The following is a 27302-nucleotide window of genomic DNA, read 5'->3' on the forward strand; positions in this document are numbered from 1 at the left end:
ATTTGCATAATGCAGCACACAGACATCATCACTGGCACTGACACCCACTTATTTTCATATTTACTAAACTAGGCGAAAAAGAGGTAACTCTATTCCTATCTGTATAGGCTCAGAGTGGGAAACTTTCATTCATTTAAGCCACATCTAGATTTTTCCATTAAAAATTGGAAAGTCCCTTGTTATTTTCATCCAGAATGCATTACCGAGCTTTCTCAAAACGTGTAACAGCGTTAATGTTGTAAGATATTGAATACTTAGGCACAGGAATGGAATACATTTGCCTAATGCACTGCTGTGTGTATCTCTTTTGAACCATTTTACTTCAATGCTTCAGACCTAAACTTAATTGAACTATTTTAACCCTTTCGAAATGCTCCGTGGCATTTCCAATGCTTCCGGCATAAGTAAATGTCCTGCCTTCCCTTGGGAGTATTATGATCAATAGCTAATTTGATTAATTACTCCTGAAGTTAACATGCAGCAGCTGTTCACATTTCATTTGTGGATTTTTTTTTTTATTATTATGACATCACCATTACACAGGAATATGGATGTTTTTCTCCTTATTAAACCCTAGTCTTTGTATCAGAGGACACAGAGGTTCTCTATTTTTAACACAATGCAGAGGACCTTTGCTTTTTTGTACAAGCCTGGGTCTGTAGAGAAGGGAGGCTTAAAAGGCTCCCAAGAGCCAAACACTCGAGGGTGACGAGGCTGCACTGACGCCACCTATACGGATCCGCGGATAATAATCTGTCTTGAGCCAATTTGGGAAATTAATGATGCGAGTGATGCTGATCGACAGTGACTCAGCCTCGGGGAGCGTGACGTTAAAACGTACAGGAGTAACAGACTTGGCCAGGGAGAGACAGCTGTAATGAAACGGCAGGTAACTTTAATTAGTGGGTAAAAAAGTGCCGATTGGCAACACGGAGGCTGCTCCAGTACAAAGCAGCGTTACAAACCCAGGATGCTGAGTACCCGAACGTGTCTTTTTATGCTACTATGGAAACACATAAACACATATATATATTTTAAATAAGCACAGTAATACCTGACAAATGTCACAATTTCCTATAGCCCACCCTGGTAAGTGTAAAAGTTGTCATTAGACCGCTCATAATAAATGCTCTGTGTTCCCCAGTAGCCCATTGGGTTATTCACAACCTGCTGTCTCTCCTCTGTTCTAATGTTACAGGCCTTGTTTCCTAATCAATGGCAGGAGTTTAATGACATGCCAAATTTTGTGCTTGCTGTTGTTGTTAGCAAAATAATTACACACACTGGTGCTGCTAATGATATGTACATCACATACATGCAACGTTAATTTATTTACTCTTCCAATTAAGTGTATTTTATACACTGCAAAGTAACTGAAAACCTAATTGCAAGGTAATTGAAAGGAAGATGTATAACCAAAACCTATGACTTACAAGAATGCCTAATATGTGTTCAATACTTAATTATGTATTGAACACATCTTCACAACAATAATCCTAAGAGTAACAAAAGTACTTACTAAAGTGAAGTTCTCTTAAAGACATAAATCAGAGATTTGCTGCATCACCCAAACTGAAGAGTATTTATTGGTTAATGCTTTTGTCTTTTAATTTGACTATTTAACATCAGTGGGAGGCTGTCATAAAGCAATAGCATAAGCAATATGCTACAATAATTTAATATAATAGCAAGATGGCTATCGGCTTTTATTGGAGTTGGTTGAGCATTGATTGTTATATTGTAGTTTGCTAGATAGTAGGACTGTTATAGTCAGTTAATTAATGTTAGCTGTGGTTTACCATACAATAGTTAGCTAGGCAGAATACAAATAATGTGAATACTTTGCAGTGTAATTAATGTCCAAAGCATCCTTTTGCTAAGACGAGTTGTAAGCTGTAGGGAAATGGAGGGGAAGCTACCCTGTTGATGAGTGCCACAGCTTCTGTACTGTTTCAGGTTTAAAGCCTTGAGGTCAATCAGGACAGATAGCACGCTGCTACCATTGCTTTGTGGATTGCATCATGTTGTTCACCAATTAATATTTGTTGAAGACATTTTATGAGAAACAGTCATACACATTGAGCTCTTTTAATGTCTTCAGTGAAATCCTATATACAATGCTCAGATATGCAAGACTACATGTCAGCATAAATAACTTAAATATAAAACTTAAAAATAAATCTGATTAATCTAAAAAACATTTTTTGATCAACTGGCAGCCCTCCTTTTTTCTTTAAACTTGAGGATTTCGCAACTGCAAGAGTACACAGCATTCATTCTTCCTGCATATTTCTGCGAATCCATGCCGTAATCTTTGATCCGTAAATGATCTGCACTTAATTTCAAGCTCTGTGGACATTTCTGTTGAGCACGTCCATAAGATTATTTTGAGGGCATTAATTCCGTTTTCTTTTTTTTTTGGAAGTAAAAATCTGTAAAATTTATCACTGATGTTTTTTTTTTTGGTTGTTGTTGTTGCATAACAAAAATAAATCTAGGAGCTCAGAAAAGAGGATCTTGCCAAATCTGGTTAATGTCACGGGAAGCCTGACCGTATGGGACAGATGTGTTTTTAAAACGTGAAGTGTTTATTTGCACTTTTCTTGTTTCTCATTTTATTAAGGCCAAAGCGAAACCCTGTGCCTTCACGAGGAACGTCTGAGGGTGAAAACGGACCTCTCATATTGTCCTGTAGCGTCAGCATCACAGTGCGGTAATAGGGATTTTTTTTTTTTTGCTGGCATCTTTTTCCCTCCTTGTCAGTGAAGTCTCCCTCGTCTTCACGTCCTGCTCAAGCTCCAGGCTCTGTGTCTATTTTTGTCTCGTGAGCGTGATAACCTCAACACTCCTGTTCCATTCCGACTTGCATGCTTCCATATTGTGGCACATCCAGACGAGCAACTTCTGCATTGTGGCCTGTTAGTGGCAAGGATATTCAGCAATGAAAAGGAAACTGGAATTTGATTATTACTGACACCCCCCCCCCTCCAAATCCCAGTTGTAGTAAGTAACAAACCTGCCCATTCATTCATTGCCAGATGGTAAGGGCAGTTACTGAAGACACTTAACTTTTGATCTCCCTGTGTCTAAAATCCCCACCCTCCAAAAAAAGCACAATTTGTGGAGTTGGGGAATTTTCCACATTCAAATAATTAAATACTATCTACAGTAATCCATCTAATGCTCTTGCTGGACCCTGTCCCTCAGACAGCCGAAAAGCAAACTTTCCAACATTAGACAAATAGTTTTAATCCATGTCTGGCCATTGCAAATTGCAAATGACTGGATTAAAAGCATAAATATAGGTACATATGCACAAACCCTGCTGCTGGGCACATACAATGTATATATAAACAAATAATCAGACTTGATGGTGATTTCAGCAACATTATTGCATTAGTCACTCAACCATGAGGTTATTTTGAATAAACATCAATTACAGAAAATATGTGAATTTGAAAAATTACCTGCAATTGTGCAGACTCTTAAGTTTTATAAAGGCACTTTAACTTTTATTTAATTCAACTGCCTTCAAGCACACAGTTCTATGTAAAAATTAATGATCTAGACGATCTTAGAATGTTACATCTGAGTTTTAGATACACAACATATTACTCAGAACTGGACTGAATTCAACAGGCAAAGCATTACACAACATAAGTGATGCTAATGTTTGATGCAGTTCTGAACAGAATCCTAGAGTACACATTAAGCACCAGCAGTGGACCTCACTTCCCATCAGCCCCTCACAAAAGGTGGCATCATTTTTTTGCTTGTTGGGAGAAATCTTTGGGTTTATGTAACATACATTTCAGTGTACACTTATTTAATATCTCCTATCCCTTCATTTCATTGCATCTGGGACTGGGTCTCCTTTGCTTGACCTAGTCTGTAAATTGCATCATTATGTACAGAGAGGCTGGGTGCCTTAGTTGCTGTTATTCAACATCAAAGGGTTTTCTAAGCATCAGTTGTGAAAATACATAATTTCTTTTCTCTGTTACCAGTTAATACTCGTGTGTGGCATCAAAAAGCATTCTCAGGACATTCCCCAATAACTAGAGTAAGTTTTAAAAGCTGAACCATCCTATATTCCATAACAGACCAGATGAAAGGGGTAAGTTCAAAATGACAGCCTGAAATATGTTAAGAATACCTCTGTTGATTCTGAACGAGATGTGAAACCTGTCCAATCACTAATTATCCTCTATTTTTGGGTTTTTATACGGCATAAGACACATTTAAAAATGTTTACCCTCAGTATGTCAGTAAACAATTACAATTTTCAATGCAAGTTTGTACAGTCATGTGTCTACAGTAACATCGACTTGTTACCTTCTCCTGTCAAATAGTTGAAATTCAGGGGGCTGGGATTAGTTAGTGCTTGGGTGAAAAAAACAGGTTGCTAGAAAAAGTGGTGTTTGTGGGTATGCAAGGAGAAGAACTGCCTCTAGACCAAGTAAAAGAAAAACCAGTGCCGCAGAACATGGATGGGCGAACTGCATTGCAGGCAATGCCATCTTTCAGATGAGACATTATAAAATGGATAGCTCTGACTGTGCAATCTGATTGGTTGGCTTGCCTTTCCTGCCGTGCTATTTTTCCAGCTGTGTGTTATTGAAAATTGCCTAATTACATATTAATCCACGATCAATAAAAAACTGTCATTCACTGAGATACAAAGGTCACAGGTGCCTGGTGTGATCTGCTAGCAGAAACTGCAACAGCATGGATTTAGCACATTTAAAAATAATATTAAAGTTACTTCACTAACTGCAGTTAGCTTCCACTATAAACACTGAACCTGTATTGCCCTTAGCTGGCAAACAGCAATAAATGTTCAGTATTTATTATGAAATCTAACTGCAATCAAGAGAGCTAGGCTGTGTGCACCAAAATCTCATTTTGTGTGGCCTGAGGATTGTAAGGGCAGTGGGTGTGCAACTATGATTCTGCATTTCTGCAGTTTAAAAGTCACTCATCTGGGTCTACTAATGTGTTGCTGTTAACTAGTTATATAGGTTCTTGTTTCAGTGTTTTGTAAATGTCAGTTAAAACTGCTAATGTTATATATGTAAGGAAGAGTGGACATTTATGGGTGATGCAACCCTGCAAATGCACTCTTTTGCTGGATTACAAATCAGGGAGATTGTGTCAGCGAGTGGCCACAAGGCAGAGAGCTCTCTTTGGAGCTACTGGAAGCCTTATTGCTTTATTGAACTATGACACTGATTCACTGTAGTCATCACAGATCCCATGGCATTCCTTACAAGGACTAGCTTTATCCCCTGGTGTCCTGTCCAAATTCCCTCTGGCTCTGGTAATCTGGCTATTTCATAATTCCCAAAGTGAATTTGGCTAAATAGATCCTTGTCTCCTTGAGGACCCCTAACCCCCGCTTCCCCCTGTACCCCCAGATTACAACCAAATTACAACCTTAAACAAAAACAAAGAGTTATTTCTGGAATGTTGAAACTTGGTTGTGGCCATATATTCCTGCAACATCGTTCATGCTGTATATTGGGAGAACCATCTGAGGATTGAATAATAACAGGTCTGTCTATCAAACACATTCTTTATCAGTCTATGTTGAATATCTACACAACCGAAATACCCCCCCCCCCCCCCCCCCCCCACACACACACACACACACACACACACACACCTAACATAACCGGACTGAACTTCTGTTAACACATTTTTTTTTTCTGAAGTTCATTTATTTCTGCTGGATTTCAAACCGCAGAGTTCATAATACTGCCTTTGTTTGACATGTTCATATTTCCACGAAAGGATCAATCTGCTTCCCCCAGCTGCAGTGGAAGGAGCAATGAGGGGCACCAGACAGATTAGAGCCACTGCGCTAATGCAAGCTACAGCCCCCTCCCTGACAGGGAGCAGCCCAGTCATCCACCACTCCTAATTATAGCAGCCAAAATTACCGCACTTGAAATATTTAGAGGGAGCACATTATATTGTAGCATTAACCGAGCGATAAGGCTGGACTCGAATGCCGAACGGCTGACCCCCTGCAGACAAAAGCCGCCTCCATTCTCCCTTCCCCGTGAGTTCAGAATCAATCGTCCAGTGCAGAAGCACCATCATTTTGATTGCCTCTCCATTTCTCATCTCAAAACCCCTTCTCAAAGGTTACTTTCAAAGCCAATGTTGTAGTAAATAACCCCAGTGACTAAATCTTCATGTGATTCTTTTTTTTGTAATAAGGAAATTAGTTAAGCTTATACATATTAGATATTATTTAATTTACATCTACATTTGCATTTTTTGCAGAGCAATTTCAGATTAGATCTCAGTTTTGTTTTGTTTTTATTATCTGTATGCTTTTGATTTTCTGCAAATTGGGGACTATACTCTTTCCTTAGATTGCCTCCGGTTTTGGCAAAGACTACCTACCTAGGCTGACAACTCTCAATGGAAGGTGTCAGATGTCGTCACTGCCTTCCCTGACCTTTTGCCACCCTGCTGTAAGAAGCTTTAGATGCCATAATTAGATGTGCTCTGATGGCTTGCCACGTGTATGCAGGCTGCTTCACAGAGCCAAGCCTGTGTATTTTGCCTATCTTACTGCAGGTATGCAACGTCTCTGACTGGCCCAGACAGGGTCTACAGCTTGGGGTGGAATAACATCAAAACCAACAATGGGTTTTCCGATTTCCTCCAAACCTACATTAGTCTAAAGTGTAATCAGAGTGGGCAGTTACCATGAATGCACTATCTCCTATGTTTGTAAAAACCTCAATGATGCAGGTGATAATGGGCTTACTACCACTGGATGACTCCCGTCTGGCATATATATATTTTTCCCTCGATAAACCTCTGAATGTGACAACCGAAGACAGTGAGGAGAGAGCATAACTAGAGTATTTATTACAAATTACCATTTGCCTAATGTTCCCAAGGGAAAAATGAAGCCGTACTGTACATAATAGGCTAATTATGTTAAGAACATTGAAGCAAATGAAAGTAGACTTGTAGTTTTATGCAAGTAATCCGGTGCTGCACCCCTACCAGAATTGCAAATTGCGAGGAGACATTTGAAAGTTCCTCATTCATGCTTTCCAGCAAGGCCAGGCCTGACGACTCTCTTCTAAAAATAGGGAAGGACTGCTGCAAATTGGTCTCCAGCATGAAATCCCCTGGCAGCCCTGCTTATCCCAATCAGAGTCTGTGCAGAGAGGTGAGAGGGAGAGAAAACACAAACCTGGAGTCGTCTTCGCTGAGTAGGCAGTCGCGTGGGATTAAACGCCTCATGCGGCTAGCAGGCTTTGACTGAAATGCTCTTGGTGGCCCGCCGTAGCCATGTAAACAAGGGCCATAAAAGTGTCCACACCCTCACATAAAATTAGGGCTCCATTCTTTTGAACTGCAGTAAACTTTTAATTTAACCCTGAGTGATGGATTTAGGGGTTCTGTATTGTTTTGGATGCCACATTTTTAGTTAATGAGAGTGATCCCAGAATTCAGTGCTCTGTAGGAAACTAAAGAGGTGAAAAATAATTCAAGGACACAGTGCATTATGGGTAGAATAAAACAGAGGCCTGAGCTTCCATCAAGATTTTACTCTGTGAACTTCTAGTCAATCACAAAAGTAACAGTCACCTGACAATCTTTTCATGTGCAAACAACCTGTAAGTTTCTTTGTAAGATTCTCTCGAGAAGAGCAACTGCCAGATGAATAAACATAAATGTAGGTTTCATATTGACTCATGAACAAAGTATAAACAAGCACTGACACCAAATAGGTATTTGGGCACACTATTTCCAGTTTAGCAAATTTGTTAACTGTCAGTGTCCAAACAACATTTATCTGAAAATCTGCACCTACAAAGCCAGTATCATGCATTCCTGAGCTATTACCGTGGAAATGTACAGATGGGCAGGAAAAGCAAGAAATGTCTTAATTTCATTGAGGAAGGGTAAAAGCAGCTATTGGAGGGCAATCTAAATTTGAGCTGGCCCCGGTTCTTCAGGGATTTAAGATGGATGTGAAAGTGCTGGCATTATTACTGCAGTATTTCAGTATTAGAGTCTCCCTGTCTGACTGCAGCCTGCCCATTGACTTACTGTAATCTTTTTTCTTACAGATTTTACAGTCAATATGTAAAGTTATATGGGTCTGAGGTTTGGGGTATTTATGTTTTTGTCCTCCTGTAACACAATAAGCATATCTTTTAACTCTTATTTCATATCTGAGTGTTGTTCTTTGCCATGTTGGGTAAGTGCCAACATGGTATAAAATATTTCTACAGTACAATCTAATGCTGCAGTCAGGGTCACCTTCAATTCTAAATTAATTTGAAGCCCTTGCTTTGAGCAATCTTGGTGCTGTCCTAGTGAGCATACTTCAAAATACTGTACCATACCACAACTTAAGCACCAAGCCTCTAAAGGCTTGCAGAGTAGTGTCTCAAAGCAAAATTAAAATTTAACATGAACTTTCATGAGCAGTTTTAAGGCCAAAATTGACCTTTATATTACTGTAAAATTATTTCTAGATACCAAGTTTAATACTTTATCTGTCTTCCTTAGCCACCTGTGAGACTCTTCCATTGGTCCAAATAATGACAGTTTACTCAGAATGTCCTTACCTTGTCTGTATTGTCTTAAATTGTTGCAATAGAAGTAACTTACAAGTGGTGATTTGATTTGGAAAAAGAATTATCACATATAAGATCTGCTATGGTCTCTAGACTCAGAACCACTGTGCCACATCACTGAGAACTAAGAAACAAGAAAAATCGAGAAACACAACACTACAATCACATGATCATGAATTGGGCTGAATAATATTACTGTAATAAACATTATGTATTTTTGTTAAGGTTGAATTAGATGCCTTTCAGATCTTTCTGTTATTTTTTAACACTTGAAGATTTCTGGTTGCTGGGTGAACATCTAGGTTCTCTAGGAACTCCGGTAATACAGCATTGCAGTCTGAGGGGTGTACAAAAACAATATTGAGATTCTCTGTGTGTCCCTGGGTGATAATGTTATGTTATTCCTGTTTTTTTGCACGAAAGTTCAGGTAAAGAGTGGAGCGCCTTACTGTAGATCAATGTTAGGAGCAGGTGCAGCAGAGGGGGCACAGATCCAGTCAAGCTAAAACCCCAGGAGGTATCAAGAGGTGAATCTATGAAGACCTGTTCAATAATCCATCACACAGGTGTGACTCAACAGCAGATATTGAGGTCAGATGCACACAGTCGTATCTGAGACCAATAAGAGCTTGTCCCTCCTGAAAAATACCTGCATAAACCTCTAGAGAAGATACCTGTTTATTTTCATGCCTGTCTAACAAAAGGCAACAATGGTTGTAAACAGGTCAACATTTAAAATGTCAGTTTAGATGACTGAAATGATGCAGGGAGGACGTTTTGAACAATCTGGTAGAATGTGGTTTGAAGCCAGCCTGATCTGCATCTCTTCCATTGATGATACTGTGCAAGTCGAAAATGTTGCACTTTTATTCTTCATCCAGTCAGTTTGTGACAGAGCTTAGGCAGAGTAAAATGTGCAGACTCCACTCTGAATCAGCACATTATGAGGGTTGTTGCAGGGTTTTCCACCCTCCTGATTATAGGCAGAAAAACCTGACTTGAGGATGACCGCTGCACCTGTGGTTTGATTTGATTACTGTGCAACCGGTAATCAAGTCAATGGACGGAATCAATGGAGATAATATGGATGGATGGAATAAGGACACAGAGGTAATAGAGAGAATATGGACCTGCAACACATGTTTTCTCACTTAAATATAAGTTGAGATTTTATTTTTTATTTTCAGAATGATTTATTCACTTTTTATTGATTTCATTTCCTGACTTACGTGCTTTTTGTTTTCAGAATGAATTATTTGTGAATATGGCCACATATAAGCAAATAAATTATGCGTTGCATTGGAGAATTCCACTGGTTTCTGAAGAACGTGTGAGATTGGAAATTTTCACAAGTTCCAAGCAGTGATATGTCAGAGGTCAGTAAAGAAGGAAATCTTACTGGAGATTACTGCCCACCAGCCGGTACCCACTACTAGTAGTTGTGAATATAAAAATAACCCAGATTAATCTAATCTTTCTACTTATCACTCTTAAATAGCCTTTTCACAGCTCATTATCTGCTTCAGTATATCCTTACAAATGTATTATCACCTGGGGACAGTACATCTTCTCTCTACTGAGAGGTCTATTGCAAAACTCTTAAATTGGGTAGTAAACAAAAAGCTCAGTCCTTTTTTTGAATATTGAAGACACTATTTCTGACCAAAATGCATCCTTGTAATTGACAGCTACAGTATATTTAGAAACAGATTTACTAACTATAGATTTTCAAAAGAAATCAGTGTGCCTGGTTACAAAGTTACAAAGGTGGCAAACACCCACAAAAATAAAATTAAAAATTAAATTTTTGGACTATTGTAAGGAAATTATAAGGATCTACTGCAATAAGTATATCTATCTGTATTTTGTGTCTGTATACTTGGTACCTATATTGTGGGAGAGGATTGGTAACAACATGAGGTAAGTTATTTTGTATTTAGGAATGCCAATGTTAAGCACAAGACTGACACGTGTGTGGATATTTTGAGAAATCTTGCCCTTTGAGTACAATATATTGCTGCTATCTGGCACTATCTGGCGAAGCAGCTACTTTCTTTTATTCTGCATGCACCTGTTAGCCTATTCAAGATGCTACAAATCTGTTTCCTCACATGGGCCCCTGCCTACATTTTTTTCATTTGTGTTGCTCTGAACAGCATGGCTACATTTCTACAGCTGTTCTTTTTGGAACCCATGGCAAATTTACTTCAGCGTTTGATTTTGTTCCAGATTCTGCTCTTACATTTGATATTTTGTTGTTGTAATATTGTAATACATTTTTGTAAGGGCCCCCCTGAAAACATCTCTTTCTGTATTGAAGTTTTCATTCTTTGGTGCTCTCCATCGTGCGTGGAAAAGCGTGCAGCTAAATGTGGCAGTGCTGTTTGGCGTTTCTTTAGACGGACTGCGTAATTACCTCATTCACCCTGCCGCCACACCAAATTCACATTTTAACATTGCGCCTGTTGCAGTAACTTTCTAAATCTCGCCTTGAGTGTGCAGCTGCTTATTATTTGCATTGTTCACCTTTGCCTGTTTCATCCTGAATGATATCAGAAGCAACCCCTTCAGCAGGCTGTACATATAAACACATAATTGGTTCTTCTATATTTATATTCATATGTGCCATATATGTGAATGTGTTACAGGCTGTTAGTGCATCACAGAATATACTAGACCACACAAGGTTTAGAAAACAAAATGTTAACATGGGTGACCATAGTAAACAAACCCGGCTGTTTCATTCAACTGACTATAAACTGGGGGGTTGGAGTCATAGGTCACATGACATTTTCATTACATTCTGCACTGAACACATGAACACAAATACCATGCAACAAGAAGGAGGTACACTCAATGTTTGTTATCAAGTTCAGGCTCAACATTTTTGCAAGTGGGATTGAACAGCTCCCTAAAGTATGTGATTAAACAACAGAAGGCAGAGAAGTGTCATTTTTCCACAATCATATACTTTGCAATGTATTGGCTTTAATGAAAGTCTAATTATTTCCATGCAAGCACTGATTTGGAATTTTAAAATGTAAAAGATTTATATTTTCTCCAGTCAGAACAATAGAAAATATTCAAAATGAGAGCATGCAAAAAAATGAATAAATTATTAGCAGTAACTCTTTGTGAGAAAGACTGTGGGATGTGTTTCTTAGTTTCTGTTACATAAAGAAAGGAATTATACATAATTGATAACCATTTAATTATTCATTAGTTTTATCATGGTGGAGGTGCAATTGTACAACAGTAATAATAATATTCAGAATCAGAATGTTGTTTTACATTTCAGTCATGAGAAATCCTTAAGCAGTATCAATTAATAATTACTAAGGTAGTTGCCTTTAGCAGTTATTGTCTATTGTTGTATTGTTATTATTATTTTTGTTAATGTAAACATACATCCTCCCTGGCTATGAAAACACCACTATAACAAGCACGATAAATTCATAAAAAAAACTAGTGGAGTGGGTTTACTTAACTTCCATAGAAGTGCTGAAGAAGATCTTGAATATGGCTCTAGATATGATGACTTAAGGGCAGACATTAAAACAATCTCTGTCATGATGGCAAATCCATTACCACACACCTTAATAATCCACCTGGTCTTTAAAAGTCCCAGTAGAGCCTTTTACAGTAATTTCTGTTCTTCTAAACCTGTCCACAGTTTTACAAAATGTACAGACCATACACAGAGGAAAACGTTAAATTCCATATGTGCATTTTGGTAAAAAAAATTCCATCACAACGACCATTTTACAGTTATCAGTGGTCTATCCAGGATTCTCCCTCGGGGTAGTGTGAAGATTAAATCATATCTGTGCAAAAAAAGGACATGTTTTGTGAAATATTGAAACATTTTTGTACACTGGTTTTGGTTTTTATCAATTCTATAGCCTTTGTAAGATTTTTTTTCCTGTTCAGAAAATCAGTCATGAGTAACCTTCTTTCTACTTCTCAGCCCTTAAAATATTATATTACACCTTGTTATGTTTTCCATGCTTCAACACAAAATCAAAATGAGATAGGGGAGTTTGGTGTTTTGACTTCACAGCCAACTAGCTTCTTAATGACTGACATATATGTTAATTTCGTTCATTTTCATGTTGTACAAAAGAACACTTTTGGGGGGAAAAATCCAGATCTTCATTGAAAGAGCTGCATTTTCAGTAATATCCATTAACTTTACCAAATCAAATCTCTGTCAGTCAGTAATCAACTTTTTATGACTGCATACAAATAACTTCTGAAGGCTGTGGTCTTCTGTTCTGTCTTCTCTTTGCTTCCTGTTTTCACTGTTTATCATTACCTGATACAATAACACATTTTATGCTCTTCATAAGTGAGGTTCTGACAGAACATGGTTATCATTTTTTCTCCTTGACACTGCTTTCTTTGACTCTCTTTTACTGCTGAATTCCAGTCTGCATTGTATGCTTTTAAAGCACAAACAATAAATAAATCAACAAAGTAAATGAATAAAATAGTGGCTTCCTCTGCTGTGTCATGCAACTCAAACACGAGTATCTCTGCCTGAAATTCAATCTTGATTCTGCTCCCTTGCAAGCACTTTGGGCGTTCATTGTGTACATACTCACATGAAACATAGTTTTCGAATTTTAGTTTGATAACACGCATTTGTTTTATTGTAACAGACCTAGTGTAAAATATAGCAGAAACTGTGGGCCCGCAAAAGTATGTAGGATGGAGCAGCATGAATCACGGTTGCCTTAGGTCGCTTGAAAAAGATCCTGCCTTCTAACAGCATGTCACAGTACAGTGTCTTACACTGCAGTTGGCTTGTGTTGCACTGTTTTGCCTAACTGTGTAGTCCTGACATGACTTGCTATGCATCTCTGCTATTAACAGAAGAGGGCAAATCCCCGAAGGGGATGTAGCACTAAACGGCATATGAGTGAACTGTAAACATCAATGGTAGGGACGTCCTTCGATGTATAATGTATGAATTTTTGGAAACGAGTAACATTTTTCATTTTCTGCACTCACTTTTGATGCACTGCATATTACAGCCACTAGGGGCTTTTGTGCAAAAAGGTGGTCAAGGGAATTCAGATGACTTCGCTTTTTGGCACACTCATCTCTACCGTGTCCAAAGCAAGCTTGTGGGGTTATGGCAGTGCAAGTGGTTCACAAGGATGCCTGCTAGCCCAAGGTGCGATCTTGGCACCACAGGCATGCTGAGACATTATTAGTGATGTAAGGTACATTCTGTCTATAAATAAACTCTATCCCCAAAATGGACGCATCCAAATAGATCGCTTTTAATCTGGCTCAGTGCCACTGTGTGAACTGAACAGAGAGTGCCCGAGTGATGGGATATGCAGCGCTAGCATCTCCTCAATGGAAACGTCTCCAACATTAAAGAGGCAAAGATAATGGACACCACATCTTAAAGATATGATATGTGTGTCCTGGACAGCAAATGTTTATGTACCAGTTATCTTTCTATTCCTGCCAAATCAGTCATTTCTTTTTTAAGCTTGTAGAATTTGCTCATTTACCTCAGCCCCATAATGTAACACAGAACCAATCACAATATAACATTTGTAACACCACAGCCTGAAATACTGTCCACATCAGTTTCTTTCAGTCAGGTGAAGCAATGAAAATAAAGGCATGAAGTAGACATGACTGAGCTGGCACAGGACAGCTGACAAAATATGCAGGATCCCTCTAAATTCTCTAACTGGTGCACACTAAAAATTGGCAAGTGATTTGATTAGGGAGCCAAATTGCCAGGGGCTTTACTTATGAAAACCTGGTTCTAAATTTGTGTATTCGCACACAACTAATTTTACATGTTATACTTACAATGTTACATGTTCAGCAGTGTTCAGATTTAACAAGCATATGTATGATTCTTGAAATATGCAGTGTTTGAACATCATTGAAATATAAATAATTGCACTTCTGTCTATGTGGAGGCACTTTATTGTCATCATGAAACAGCACCCTACACTGGGCAAATTTTGGAAGAATATCCCCAAAGGGGATGTCTGGGGAAAATATCCCCAAAAAAATCTTAACAAATCTTAACAAAAAAATCACTGCTTGGCAAACATGATCAACATGGCTCAGCCACTTAGACCTGAGCCCTATAGGTTAATAGCTATAATTATAATAATTACACATGACGATTCACCACATTATTAAGAGTAATGGGCCACACATGATAATATTAGCATAACTTTTTTCTCGTTAAATAACTATTGTACAATCGTGTGTAAGAATGGTTAATAAGTGAGGCCTCATTCCTCGAGTGAAGAATTTCATTTATAAAGTAGAGCCAGACCACATCTCTAGTGGTCCAACCACACTAACTAAACTTATAACAGGCAATTTTATATACAAAAATGCAGAGAGCAATTTTATGAAGGATGGCTTTTAATCAAAATGTACTTTTAGCAGGTTTCCTCATTGAGAAGACATGTCCAAAGTTAAATACTTTAATTCAGGAAAAAAATAGCCTCTAATTCTAATGAATTGATATGCCACATCATGCATACATTTCATTTGGGATTACAATTATACATAAACATTATTAACCTACTCAAAATATTAAAGTAAAACAAAATAATTTATGATATATATCTGGGTGTGATCCAATCACATTTTCTGAACAGGACCAGTGTTATCAGTATCAGTAAATGCAGATGATGCAGGACAAAGCAAATCACTTTCACAACATTGTTCAGCATCCAGATTCCCCCTCTTTGCAGCCTGGGCCTCACTTGATTATGTCACTACTGCCCTGAAGCAGGCTGCCAGACCCAATCACCTAATCACACACAGTGACCATGTGATGAGGATTTTTATATACCTTTAGACAGCGATTTCCTCACACACAAGGATGTAAAGATCTGCTAATGCTCCAAAGCTTGCTATCAACAGAACAGTAATGATCACAATCCAGCTTTAATAGGATATAAATATTGGCATTCTGTCTCAACTGAAAAATCTCCACCATGCTTAATTTTCTGTCTTTTAAACTACTCCCTCAACATTACAGACATTTAGCATTCAGGTTTTCTAAGCTAAGGCCATTTTTGTCGATTAACATTTCCTAAAAGACTCTGACTTGCTTTCCAGATTTTACCAGAGAGCACAATCAATTTTTAAAATTTGCTCTTACAAGTTTAAACTTTATATTACACTATCATTTAGTAGATGCTCTTATCCAGAGCCACTTACATAGGCTACAGTTTTAACATGTTATCCATTCATACGGCTGGATATTGATTGGGGAAATTGTGGTTTAAGCACCTTGCCCAGGGGCACAATGGTAGAGCCCCAGCGGAAATCAAACCAGCAACCATTTGGTTATGAGCCCTGTTCCTTCTCATGAAGCTACACTATGGTCCCATTTCATTTGTTTAACTTTAGTTTTGATCATTTTGATCATTGCATTTTCTTTATCTGTGAATCTCATAGCTAAAAATATCAGTTTGCACTGTGTACTTTATTATCAGGCCAGAATGGATTTTATTATGATTATAATACGTAACTAGGCACAGCGAAATGGCGCCATGCTTAAGGATTCCAACACGTAATGGAAAGCTCAAGTTGTAACAGATCTATCTGGACAGGCTGCTAACGGCTGTATTTATAGTGTAATTAGCAGACACACATAGGCAGCCGTGACAGGAGATGAATCTACAAAAGCATGGAGACTTTATTACGGCTGTCATGTGCACCGGCGGATTGTCAACGTGACTCAGCGGCACGATCTTAATGTCCACCGCGGCACGGCGGCACACAGGGCTCGGGCCGCAACTTATTCTGTATCAGGTGGGACAGCTGCAGCCTGGAGTGAAGTAATCCTGGGCTGTGACTGATCTTTTCACCAAAGGCGCTGGGGGTGGCACTTGCATTGGGACTAATCTGGGGCTGTGTTTATTCAGAGCATTTCCTCTCCCAGGTTCCTCTCCGTTTCCGCATTGCTGACCGTGTGCTGTGGCTGTCAGGGGATCAGAGGAGCGGCGCAAAAGAACGTGGACGAGCTCAAGGATCCCCGACCGGTCCTGCTCAGAAGCCTCTCTTGCCTGTTCCTCTCAATAACTGCTTTTATGAGAGGCAGTACAGATTAAATGTGGTAAACTACTTGTACAAGCAGGGTCAGCACACTCATCCATGTAACCATTAGAAGGTGTTTTAAAGTGCTCTCAAGGTCCCACACCCTCAAATTAAAGGGTCCATAAAAACTATGGACTCGAGTACAGGTGTACAAATCACAAGTTTTGCAGACCACTTGAAAAACAATGTAACAATGGAGCCACAATGTACTTGGAAGTGAAATTAAAGTAAGAAAGAAGCCGTGGACATGTACTGTGCAAAAGTTATTGTACTTTTCTGTCACAAAAAGACACCAATTAACATGCTGATTAATGCTGGTTACTTCAAAGGGAAGTTACATTCGTAACGCTTTGAGCCTTACAGATGGCTCTTTCAAATAAGATGTGTCAAAATCAAACCATGAAGAAAACAACTGATAAAATCATTTTCCAGCTTACCTTGTACGCAAGCTGATTGAGAAGCTCATACAAGCATCTTGTATAGATACATTGATCCAATGTTTACAATTTATATATCCGCGCTATACTCTCGTAGCCAAACAACACAAATTGCTCTTTGATCTTAAATTGAATTAAACTGAAACAGCATACTGTGTTATTTAGTTATTCACCATCATTTATGAGCAGGGAGAGTGTGCACGTAATCAAGTAGTATCCATTGCTTGAGCACAATAACCCCTGCTCCGTATGGGCGAATTCATTATTTTCACCTGCAATTTGGTTCCGTTTCACGGAGCAAAGTGAATTGAAGATGAATACCTCAGAGAGACAGCAGAGGCAGTGAAGACAAAAAATTTCTCCCAGTCATGGTCTTAAGGACCCCTGAGCTATCAGCTAAAAAAAATGCTTCAGTGTGAAGATGTGCGCTGTGAAGGCTCCAATGGAACTGGCCTTGTAACTCCCTTAGAAGCTATAAATGGTGCCACATGGCTCCTCCAAACCCACATAGAGACTGTAAATGGGGGTAATAATTAACAATGGGGGAACACAAAGGGTTTGAGCGATGACACCGCAAAGCTTTTAGCGTTATCTCTGTGACCCTGTGCACTTTGCACTCAAACCACTTTTTAAAAAAAAAATCATCACTGATTCAGCTTTTGAGGTCATCACACATTTCTGTGAATACAGAGATCGTACTAATGCACCTGATGGGACTCTCCACCAGCATAAGGACATTTCAAATGAGGAATCATTGTTGTAGCTCTCCCTGGCACTGTTTCAGCATATGCAGTTTGAATTCTGCCATTAGCTTTAGAATTCCTTACAGAGACTCCAGTCAAAACCATCATTCTTAGCTGTCCACATTATTTAGATAGTAGGGCCAAATGTGCACACAACCCTGTTTTCCAATATAACTCTATTAACAAAAGTATGTCAATAGGTGTGGATTTGTTGTCCTCTACCACGAACAGAACTAGGATGTGAGCCATTTCTTTTAAACTGCCTCAGAGGGGCTAGAACATTCGTAATGAAGTTCAAAAAGTGCACTCCTATGGGAAAAAGGACCACTTTGCTTTTAGTTGTAAATGGATTCATGCCTCTTTTGCCGTTTCACCATTTGACAATTCGTTAATGGTTTGTTTGTTGGGCTTGGGTGTTCTTTCTTTTTTTGTTTTCTATTGTTGTTTCAGTTTCTAAACCCAAGGGAACACTATTCAATGCACTGCTTCCTATTTTTTCCATAGCAATGGGTGGTCTTGAAATGTTAAACATGTCAGATCTTTGGGAGTGGACTGAAATTCATGGGCAAAATAATACTGCAAACTATAACGTACTGCCAAATGCGGGAAATCATCTTGCAATCAAACACATCGGGCAATGTGTCCTTGGCTATACTGGGCAAATTTAAGTTAATGGAAAAAGAACACTTGAATATGTAATAAGAATCTCAATGGACTGAAATATACCAATGCCTGGAGGTCTTGACAGTCTGCTGCAGAAATTTCAATTTCAGGTCATCTGTTTGCTGTGTGAATTGATGTTACTTTTTAATAAGAAAAAAACAAAACACATAGATGTCAAATACATATATGCCATAAATGTCATATACATATCAGACTGCACACTGAAATTCTTTTTCAAGCTTAGTGGTTTTTTTTTCCCTTTACTGTTATTTTGTGAATTTCAAATGTCAAAGAGAACCATTTATCACTGTGTTTATTTGCATTTTCACAGTTCCATGTTGCAAAATGTTGCAAGTACAGAGTCTTCTGTTAAACCCCACCCGGCTGATGACACGTGTCAGAATGAGAATCAGTCCTGCTGCTACAGCAGAGAATGACCATTCCCATATATGTCAATTCTTATGAGATTTTGTTTTCCCCAATAACCTCATTCACTCATGTGTTTGCCCTTATAGATTGGCCTGAGTGGTCATTTCATCTTTGCTCCTTATTTCTTTCTTCCCCAAATGGACACGCTTCATCCCTTTCTATCTAACTTGAAGCAGTCTGAGATAAGCAGTTAAGAGCTTGGTAGATGATAGATGGCAAATGGAAAAAAAAAAACCTCTGTTCCATAAACAGACTGTTCTGTAAACGGATTGCGTAATGGCGACAGCCTAAACCATGAAAGCGTCTTCGGGAATGAGTGTGTGTTCTCTTCAAAATTCTCTGATGCATCTAAACAGCATTTGCCCAGCGTGATCCTCGTGCGCGTTCCTCCACAGAGACGATACGTAGGCACCTCTGCAGTGGTGGGTGTGCCAGATTTAGGAGCAGAATGACAGGGATTCTTGCCATACCCTGGCAGGCGTAGAGATACTTAATCCTCAACAGCTAATTTAACGATAGCCTGTGTTTGTGGGCCATTACAAAGGTGGAGGTCTGCATTTGCGCTCTTAATTTTGCGATCGTCTCAGTTCCGGCGGCTAATGTAAACAGACAGCCTGGTTTGCTGCGCCGTCCCACTGCTTATCGTGGGTGACCGACTTGCACACGCGTTTCACCCCTTTGCATGGCTGCATTCCTGTTTGTTGTGCAGATCACTTTTATAAACCCGAAACCCCATACATCGAACATACTGATAACCGGAGCCCATTCTCTTGGTTCCACTCCAACAGTTAGGGAAACAGTCATGAAATGGACCATTTCAACTTCAGTCAGTCACTAGTCTGCCTTCACCGTCACCGTCATTTCTGAATCCAGGAGCACGGAGCCCAGTGCTGCCACAATGCTACATTACCTTTTATTTCATTAAAAGCATTTAGCAGATCCTCAAGTTCAGAGCAACTTACATCAAACAATGTTATCCATTTATGCTACTAATCACTTACAGATGCAATTGGGGGCCAAGTACCTTGCCCAAGAGTAAAACAGCAGCGCCCCAGCTGGGGATCAAACCAGCAACCATTTGGTTAGGAGTGTTACACCTTAACCACTATGCTACACTGCTACCCCAGATCTGTGAATTAACCTCCAATGACAACCTGCGCAAAACAGGTCTTAGACTTCGGGATTCTTCCATGTGACCTCAAATGATTAATGATGGTTCCAGTTTTTTCTGTATAGTCGCGTGCAGGAGATAGACACATATGTTGTATGAAGCTATAGGATAGCTGTCCTGGCTGAGGCCGCGTTCGCTGACTGGCAGCTGTGCAGCTGGTACCTGGCCCTCCTAAGCAGGGGAATATGAGTCTGGCTTAATAAACAAAACAATGCTCGTGTAGGGAAACAATTGGCGCAGGTATCTTATTAGAGCCAAAGCGCTTCATCAAGGTAATTTAAGTATCGGTTGTACAGGGAAAATATGTCATGGCCTAACAACCTATTTAGCTAAGCGAACACGACTAAGAGGCTATGTTTGCATGTATGTGCCTGAGACAACTAATGCAAGTTATCTAATGTGATATTCAGTGACAGTGATGTATTGACATTAATCAGGTCGAACTGCAGATATAGTTCATTCTAAATCAGTCTACAATCATTTGAATTATGATTAGAATTCTCTTAAAGGGACGGTGTTTGCCATAAGAGGTCAAATATCAACTTTTTGTGGCTTTTGAATATAACAGGGGACGCTACTTCATCTGTTGAGCTATTTCAAATGGCCACTATGCTGCAGCTCATTAATTGCATTCCATAAAAAACAGGTTGGTGGCATATATAAATACTTGAAATATACCAATGCTGTACATATGATGTACATTTGCTGTACACTGTATGCCCAATAGTCACAATTTTTAAAAGACCAACACATGCATGTGGAAGTAAAAAAAAAAAAAAAAAACATACATTGCCTTTAAAAAGGGCATGCCCCCTGGGTTTTGATGGTGGGTATAGGGGTGTGGGAATAAGTATGGGAGTGTAGATGGGAGTAAGGAGGGTATCATGAGAGGCAAATACCAATCCCCAACAGGAAGCCCTGCCCTTCAAATGACTTTGAGCATTGTAAAATGTTTGGGAGACACATCTTTTCTTTCTTTTCTTTTTTTGTAAATGTAAAATATTTAATTAAAGTAAACACAGGTGAAAATACACATAGACAAATGAACAAGGCAAAGTGCATAATGAAATCGCACTAATAAAAGGTAATGGGTAACATTTCATCTCTGGTTTTTGTCATTCTGTGGCCGTAATAATAAATGGTGAAACTAAAGCTGATGCATTCAGGTTGTGCACACGCCCGTATCAGAATGTGCACCCACTGTGGTGGTTCACTACACTTGACTGGCTTCTTTAATATGGATTTTAAAATGTCAATGAACTCAAATTGATGGCATCACTTATGTTAACCCAGAGATAAGCCCCTCATCCTGTCTGGCTTATTAAAGCTGTGTCTTTATGGCTTATCCCAAATAATCTCTAAGCAGCAGCCTCACTGTACATTGTCTCTGGACTACTTTGCCCGTGCGCGCACGCACATAAACTTACACACATGTGCCTGCATGTAGACACATTCACACACTCATATACACACATACCTGCACATACACACACACAGACATGCTGTATACACACACAGACACACATACACACGTATAGCCTGCATGTATACACACTCACTGCACACACATACACACAAACACACACACACACGCTGGATGAATTTGGAAAGGCCTCTTACCTCTTCCCACTGGTGGATGTACCTGATGAGCCGTGAGAGCCTCAACAGCCGCAGCAGACTGAGGATTTTTGTAAACCTCACAATGCGCAGTGCCCGGGCCGTCTTGTACACCTCGGAGTCGAACCCTTTCTCCACTATTAGAAAGATATAATCCACTGGTATGGACGAGAGGAAGTCGACCACGAACCAGCTCTTCAGGTAGTTCATCTTGATCACCTTAGGGTCCAGGATGATCTCCGAGCTCTCTTCGTTGACAATCCCCGTCCTGAAGTTCATGACCAGGTCCACCAGGAAGATGGTGTCCGAGGCTACGTTGAACACTAGCCAGGAGGTGGTGGTTTGCTCCGAAAAGAACGTTATTCCAACAGGAATGATGATTAGATTGCCCATCATCATGATGAGCATTATCAAGTCCCAGTAAAACCTAAAATACAAAAAACAACAAACAAACACACAAAGAGGTTGAATAATAAAAAAATGCTGACTCATGTGAGCATATCATGTACTTTTAGAACAAACAATCCACTTCGGAGGAAATCCACTTCAGGAATGTTGTGAAGATTGTGGCTTGTAAACAAAATTGATCTGAAAGCAAAAAATGTACATACATTTGAACCCTAATTGTATTTTTACCCCTATTTTGTGTTCTGATGGCCTTTGATGTCTTATTTGAAGGAAAACTATTAACAGTTAGATGTGATTGCCAAACAATTATGAACACTGGCCAAATTTATATTGAACTTTTTATTGACATGAGGCTATTTCCATCACACAGTTGTGATTGCAAAATGAGATAGTTTTGTTGAATAATTTAATATACCTATCTCGTATTTTTCTCTGTTTAACACCAAGTCCACTTCACAGTGAACTGGGAGAAGTTCACTGCGGGGACTGAATGTGAAAGACACATGTAAGCATTGCAATTATGCAAAACTGTAACCTTTTATTATTACATAACAAAGTGGGTTCACAATTCCATTGGTTATCTTCTATGCCAAGATGCGACTGACGAGGCATGGGTACACGTAAAAATGGGTAGATGGATCAGCCTCAAGCATTCAATTCCATTGGTCTACAGAAATTGAAAAGGTCCATGGCTTGTATTATTATGCTTGAAGTGGAATCACAGGCATTTCAGTGTAATACCAATATTGCATCTAGGCTTAAATAATCACTCTGCTCTTAAAATCAGCCATAAGGCCATTACCATTTTGTTCATGTAGGGAGAAAACGCAATAACATCACACCATAGATGTAATTTTCTGAAATTAAAAAGATACATTTTCTTGCAGTCCTACAAGATAACCCACACCCTCAAGCTGTGTATTTTAGACTAGTGACTGCTCAACAGGCTGTCTCTCAGGTGCCTCTGGTCAGGTTCACTTCAAATTCACTAACTGCATTTTAAAGTAGGATGTGCTAACACATGCTATAAAAATGCCCTTCACATAGCCTGTTGGGTTTCCCATTTTATATGAGCAAATGCTGTTTGAACCTATGCACTGACCCAGTGTTTGTTCTGACTCCCAGTTAGGTTGGACTTTAATACTTGTGGTCCCATAGTCTTTTTACACAAATTAAGCATTTTATACACAAAGTAAGCAAATTAATAAAACATCTGATGATAAATAAACAAAATGTGCCATATTGTACTATGGTATCCTGGCCAAAATTGGGTAGAAAGACAAACATGAATTTACAAGCCTGAGCTTTACTGGCAGAAAGTAGCAAGAAAATAAGGATATCTGTGGGCTATGGAATGCTGGATTGTGTAGAAATCCATTATGAGTCTATCAAAAGTCAGACTGCTACAATGAAATTGTTATCATTCCTGCAGTTGAAAAAGGGTCTGTATTTTAACCTGTTGCAATGAACCTTTTTTAGGTCACTGAAAATAGATATTTACTCTGTCAAATCCTCCCCAGATGACAACATATGCATATACATTAAGGTTTTGTCGTAGAACCACTAAACGTAGAGTGGAAAGACCAGGAGTTCTGCATGCCTCAGTCTTACATTGCTCCTTTTTTCCTTTAAGAACAAAGGTGGTGTTGTGTAGCCAGAACAGTATACATCACTCCACCCCAATGCAGTTCAAGCCAACAAGCAGCACTCACAATCTCATGGCATACACCAAAAACGGCCCTGTCAATCATAAATCCGATCCATTACTCCACGAGGCTAAATCCTGCTATTTTAAATCTCCTTTACACTGAAATAGCTATTTACTAACAGTGAATTTGTCCAATAAATGGCTAGCAGGACATAAAACTGAATGACAAAAAATTCTAAGAACTTGGTCACTTGTACTGGTAAAATGTAAGTAATATGAGTAAAGCTGTTTTTAATATCAATATGACAATTAATTCTGCAAAATGTAAAAGTGTCTTTTTCACAGTCTATGAAAGTTTACTGTAATAATGCACCCCCACTGTCACCCTTGTTTTTGTCTGCTGCAACACCTTACACTGCCACAACACAAAGCTAGAACTGTTCTAGACTACAGTCAAAATAATAAAAAATAGGTAATATAATGGTATGAAAATGTTGTATTGACTTATCCTACAAAAATGCCCATGGAGGATTTACAAGTTTAACTTGAACTCAGACAGAGAAATAGATTACAAAAGTGTTAATTCCATTTTAGTGGCATATAGTTAGCAACAGTTTGCAATTTCCACATTAGAGAATGACACAGTGTTTTTGGTTTATTTGTGTTTGTTTTTCATCTTAAATATTTGTGTAGAAAAACAAAGTACAGTTATCACATAGTGCTTGTTTTAATATAGTGGTATAGATTTAAAAAATGTTAAAATACATGTGCTGTCATCATATGGGCAGAATCTTTTAATATGCCATTACATTTGCTAAAAAGGATGATATTGTGATACATAATCGTGTTTCAGATTACATGATTTCATATACCCTGTAAATCTTACTAATATGCCTACAGTTCAGTATTTAAAAACCATAAATCCACTAAGAAGCAAGGCTTGATGAGGAGTTGAGGAATATATCAGGTGATGGATGAACTTTGGTTTTTGCATACATACCTGTTACACGCAAAACTAAAATGCGTATATAAGATAAAAACTTGTAAAAAATTGCCTGTTTAAGTTCTTATTTTTGCTCATTAACATTATTTTTCATTTTGTTTTACAATAACTTGGAACTGTACTATCCCTTTACTAACAAATCTTTCTAGGATTGACAACTGATCCGTGCATTAATATGGTTAACATTGATGTACTGCTTGCATTAGTTATCAATGATCACTCTGCGGACTCTGAAATAGATACAGTTAGGAAGAAAGACACAAATAATTGATCATATGCTGGGACAAAGCAAGGATTTCCTCTGAGTTTTATTGAGAAGCTTAGCATGACTGCTCCCGTGCCCTACAGTTTGAAGGAGAGCCGCACTGCAGCTTGTCTGCAATCGATCGGACACTATTTGTATAAACAAAATCTAATCCGGACAGTTGGTGAACCATTAAATAAGCTTTCACACAAGGCAACACGAAATGTACCTAGGCAATAAACAAAGTCACATCTGAAATACACCCACCATGCTTACGCATGCAAATTAAAGGCCGTGCTAAGAGCATGATAAACCCGTGTCTGCCTACCTATCGTCTTGTGGTGTCAGTCTGCCTAATCGGAATGCTCCACCTCCCACCACTGCTAATCACATTATGTCATCATCTTGGTTACAGGACTTTCATTTCAAAAGCCGATCTTGCACATCAATGTCCTTGTATAAGACAGACAAAGCCCATGGTAAAATCTAGAGAAAAACAGAGGGTACTCACAAGCAGCAAAGGGGCCAACATAAACTAGTTATTTACTGTAAAAATTCATTTAAAGCAAGCTATTTCATTCTATTTATGGTCATAGTCTGTAAAGACAGCCATTGTTTCTCTGGAATTTCTTCTGATATTTAAAACTATTAATAATGCAACTCACACTATTTAAAACAAAGATACCTTAATTATTTTCATCTCTGATATGAAAAAATAGCTAAATAGCTGAGATAAGCTTTGATGAGGATCCTTTCTTTCCTCCTGGTTCTACAGAAACAGTCGTCTAACTTTGTGTGAAAGATTATGATCTGGGGAAAACTGTCAGTTAAACCACAAAATGTCTGACTGACTGCCTCCATTTTCCGTACCAGACAGAAGCATTTCACACACATCCACCTCTGTTCTGCTGTGAATTATGAATTCCAAATCCCACTTTCAGTTTTAGCTCCGGCCACCACGGGTGGCAACTTTGCACAGATTGAACAAAGTCAAACCGAGCCCACGACAGAGGAAGGCAACCATCACGGCCACGTTTCCAGACACAAAGCGAAGCCGCGGATGACTCAAGGAAAAAGGAACCTAATACCAAACAGGGAAACACAATGGCGCTTGAATTAGCATGTCGGGTAAACACTGACATCGATGAAATCTCGACGAGACAGCCTAATTAATTCTGATCACCGCACGCGCTCCAGCAGACCCCGGGAGAGCATCTTGTGTTTTGTGTCGGGACAAGTGAGGGTCTCAGGGGTGGGCAGCTGGAGAGAACTTCACTAAATGTCCCAGGCACTGATAACAATGTGCAGGCACGAACTAAAATAGATGCTTTCAAGAACCCTATCTGCTGCTAAAACTCTCTGGTGCCACCTATGCAGCAGTCGCTCCTCCCAGTAATGGATCTGTTTTAATATACAAAGCGGGGAGCCATGCTTTATAAATATCCAAGGATCATGTGTCAGATAATTGTCTGCTCTTCAATTAAATGGTCATCTTGCTGGTCAAGAATATCCACATAAGCTATTTTCACCCCAGCAAGTGCTCCGTAGAGCTGGAGTGCCGTTTTCTGTCAGTGTACAGCACAGTAAGATAATTTAATACATCCAGTCAAAAATATGGCACCATGCACTGGTCTCCTATTTGGACCTATGTTGACCCCCGCATAACGAGACTGCGTAAAAGATATTGCATGAAGAACTAATTCATTTGGTGACCAATTAATTAATATACAAACAAATAAAATGAATTAGCAGGAGGAAAAACAGACAAACAGGCCAGTGCAGCATCTGAAAAAAGGATTTGAATCTACCTCTTTGAAGTCTGCTTGATAATTATATCTTTAATTGACAATTAATACACTTGTTGATTGTTTGAGCCATGCGCCCCTAGTTTGAACCTGTATGTTGAAACAAGAGTACAACTATTCTACTATTAATACTGATAACAAGATTGTGCTACTTGAAATAAGGAATACTGTAGTGATAATATCATATAATCTCTATAGTATACGCTGAGCTGCCCTCCTCATTCTATAGGACAGACAAGGACAGACGGCAAGAAGAGGCCGGTTCTGGCGCTGTACTGTCACAGGTGGAACGACTGCCATGTGACCTGATGGCTGAGCTGCCAGCCACAGAGCAGGGGGAGCGCAGAGGGTTCCACCCTGAACAGAGAGGTCGGATGTTCAGTCCTGCCCCCTGCTATATCCTATCAGGATTACTT

General features: G+C 39.1%; 1 protein-coding gene across 1 annotated transcript in view; it reads right to left on the bottom strand.

The window, feature by feature from the left end:
* LOC118778017 (potassium/sodium hyperpolarization-activated cyclic nucleotide-gated channel 1) overlaps positions 1–27302 on the bottom strand; it is an 82420-nt gene that overhangs the window by 50994 nt on the left and 4124 nt on the right. The window contains exon 2 of the mRNA XM_036529322.1: positions 21782–22205. Within this exon, the coding sequence (XP_036385215.1) occupies positions 21782–22205 (424 nt within the window). The remainder of the gene's footprint in view (positions 1–21781; positions 22206–27302) is intronic.

The sequence above is a fragment of the Megalops cyprinoides genome, chromosome 5 (genome assembly GCF_013368585.1).
Source record: "Megalops cyprinoides isolate fMegCyp1 chromosome 5, fMegCyp1.pri, whole genome shotgun sequence".
Lineage (NCBI taxonomy): Eukaryota > Metazoa > Chordata > Actinopteri > Elopiformes > Megalopidae > Megalops > Megalops cyprinoides.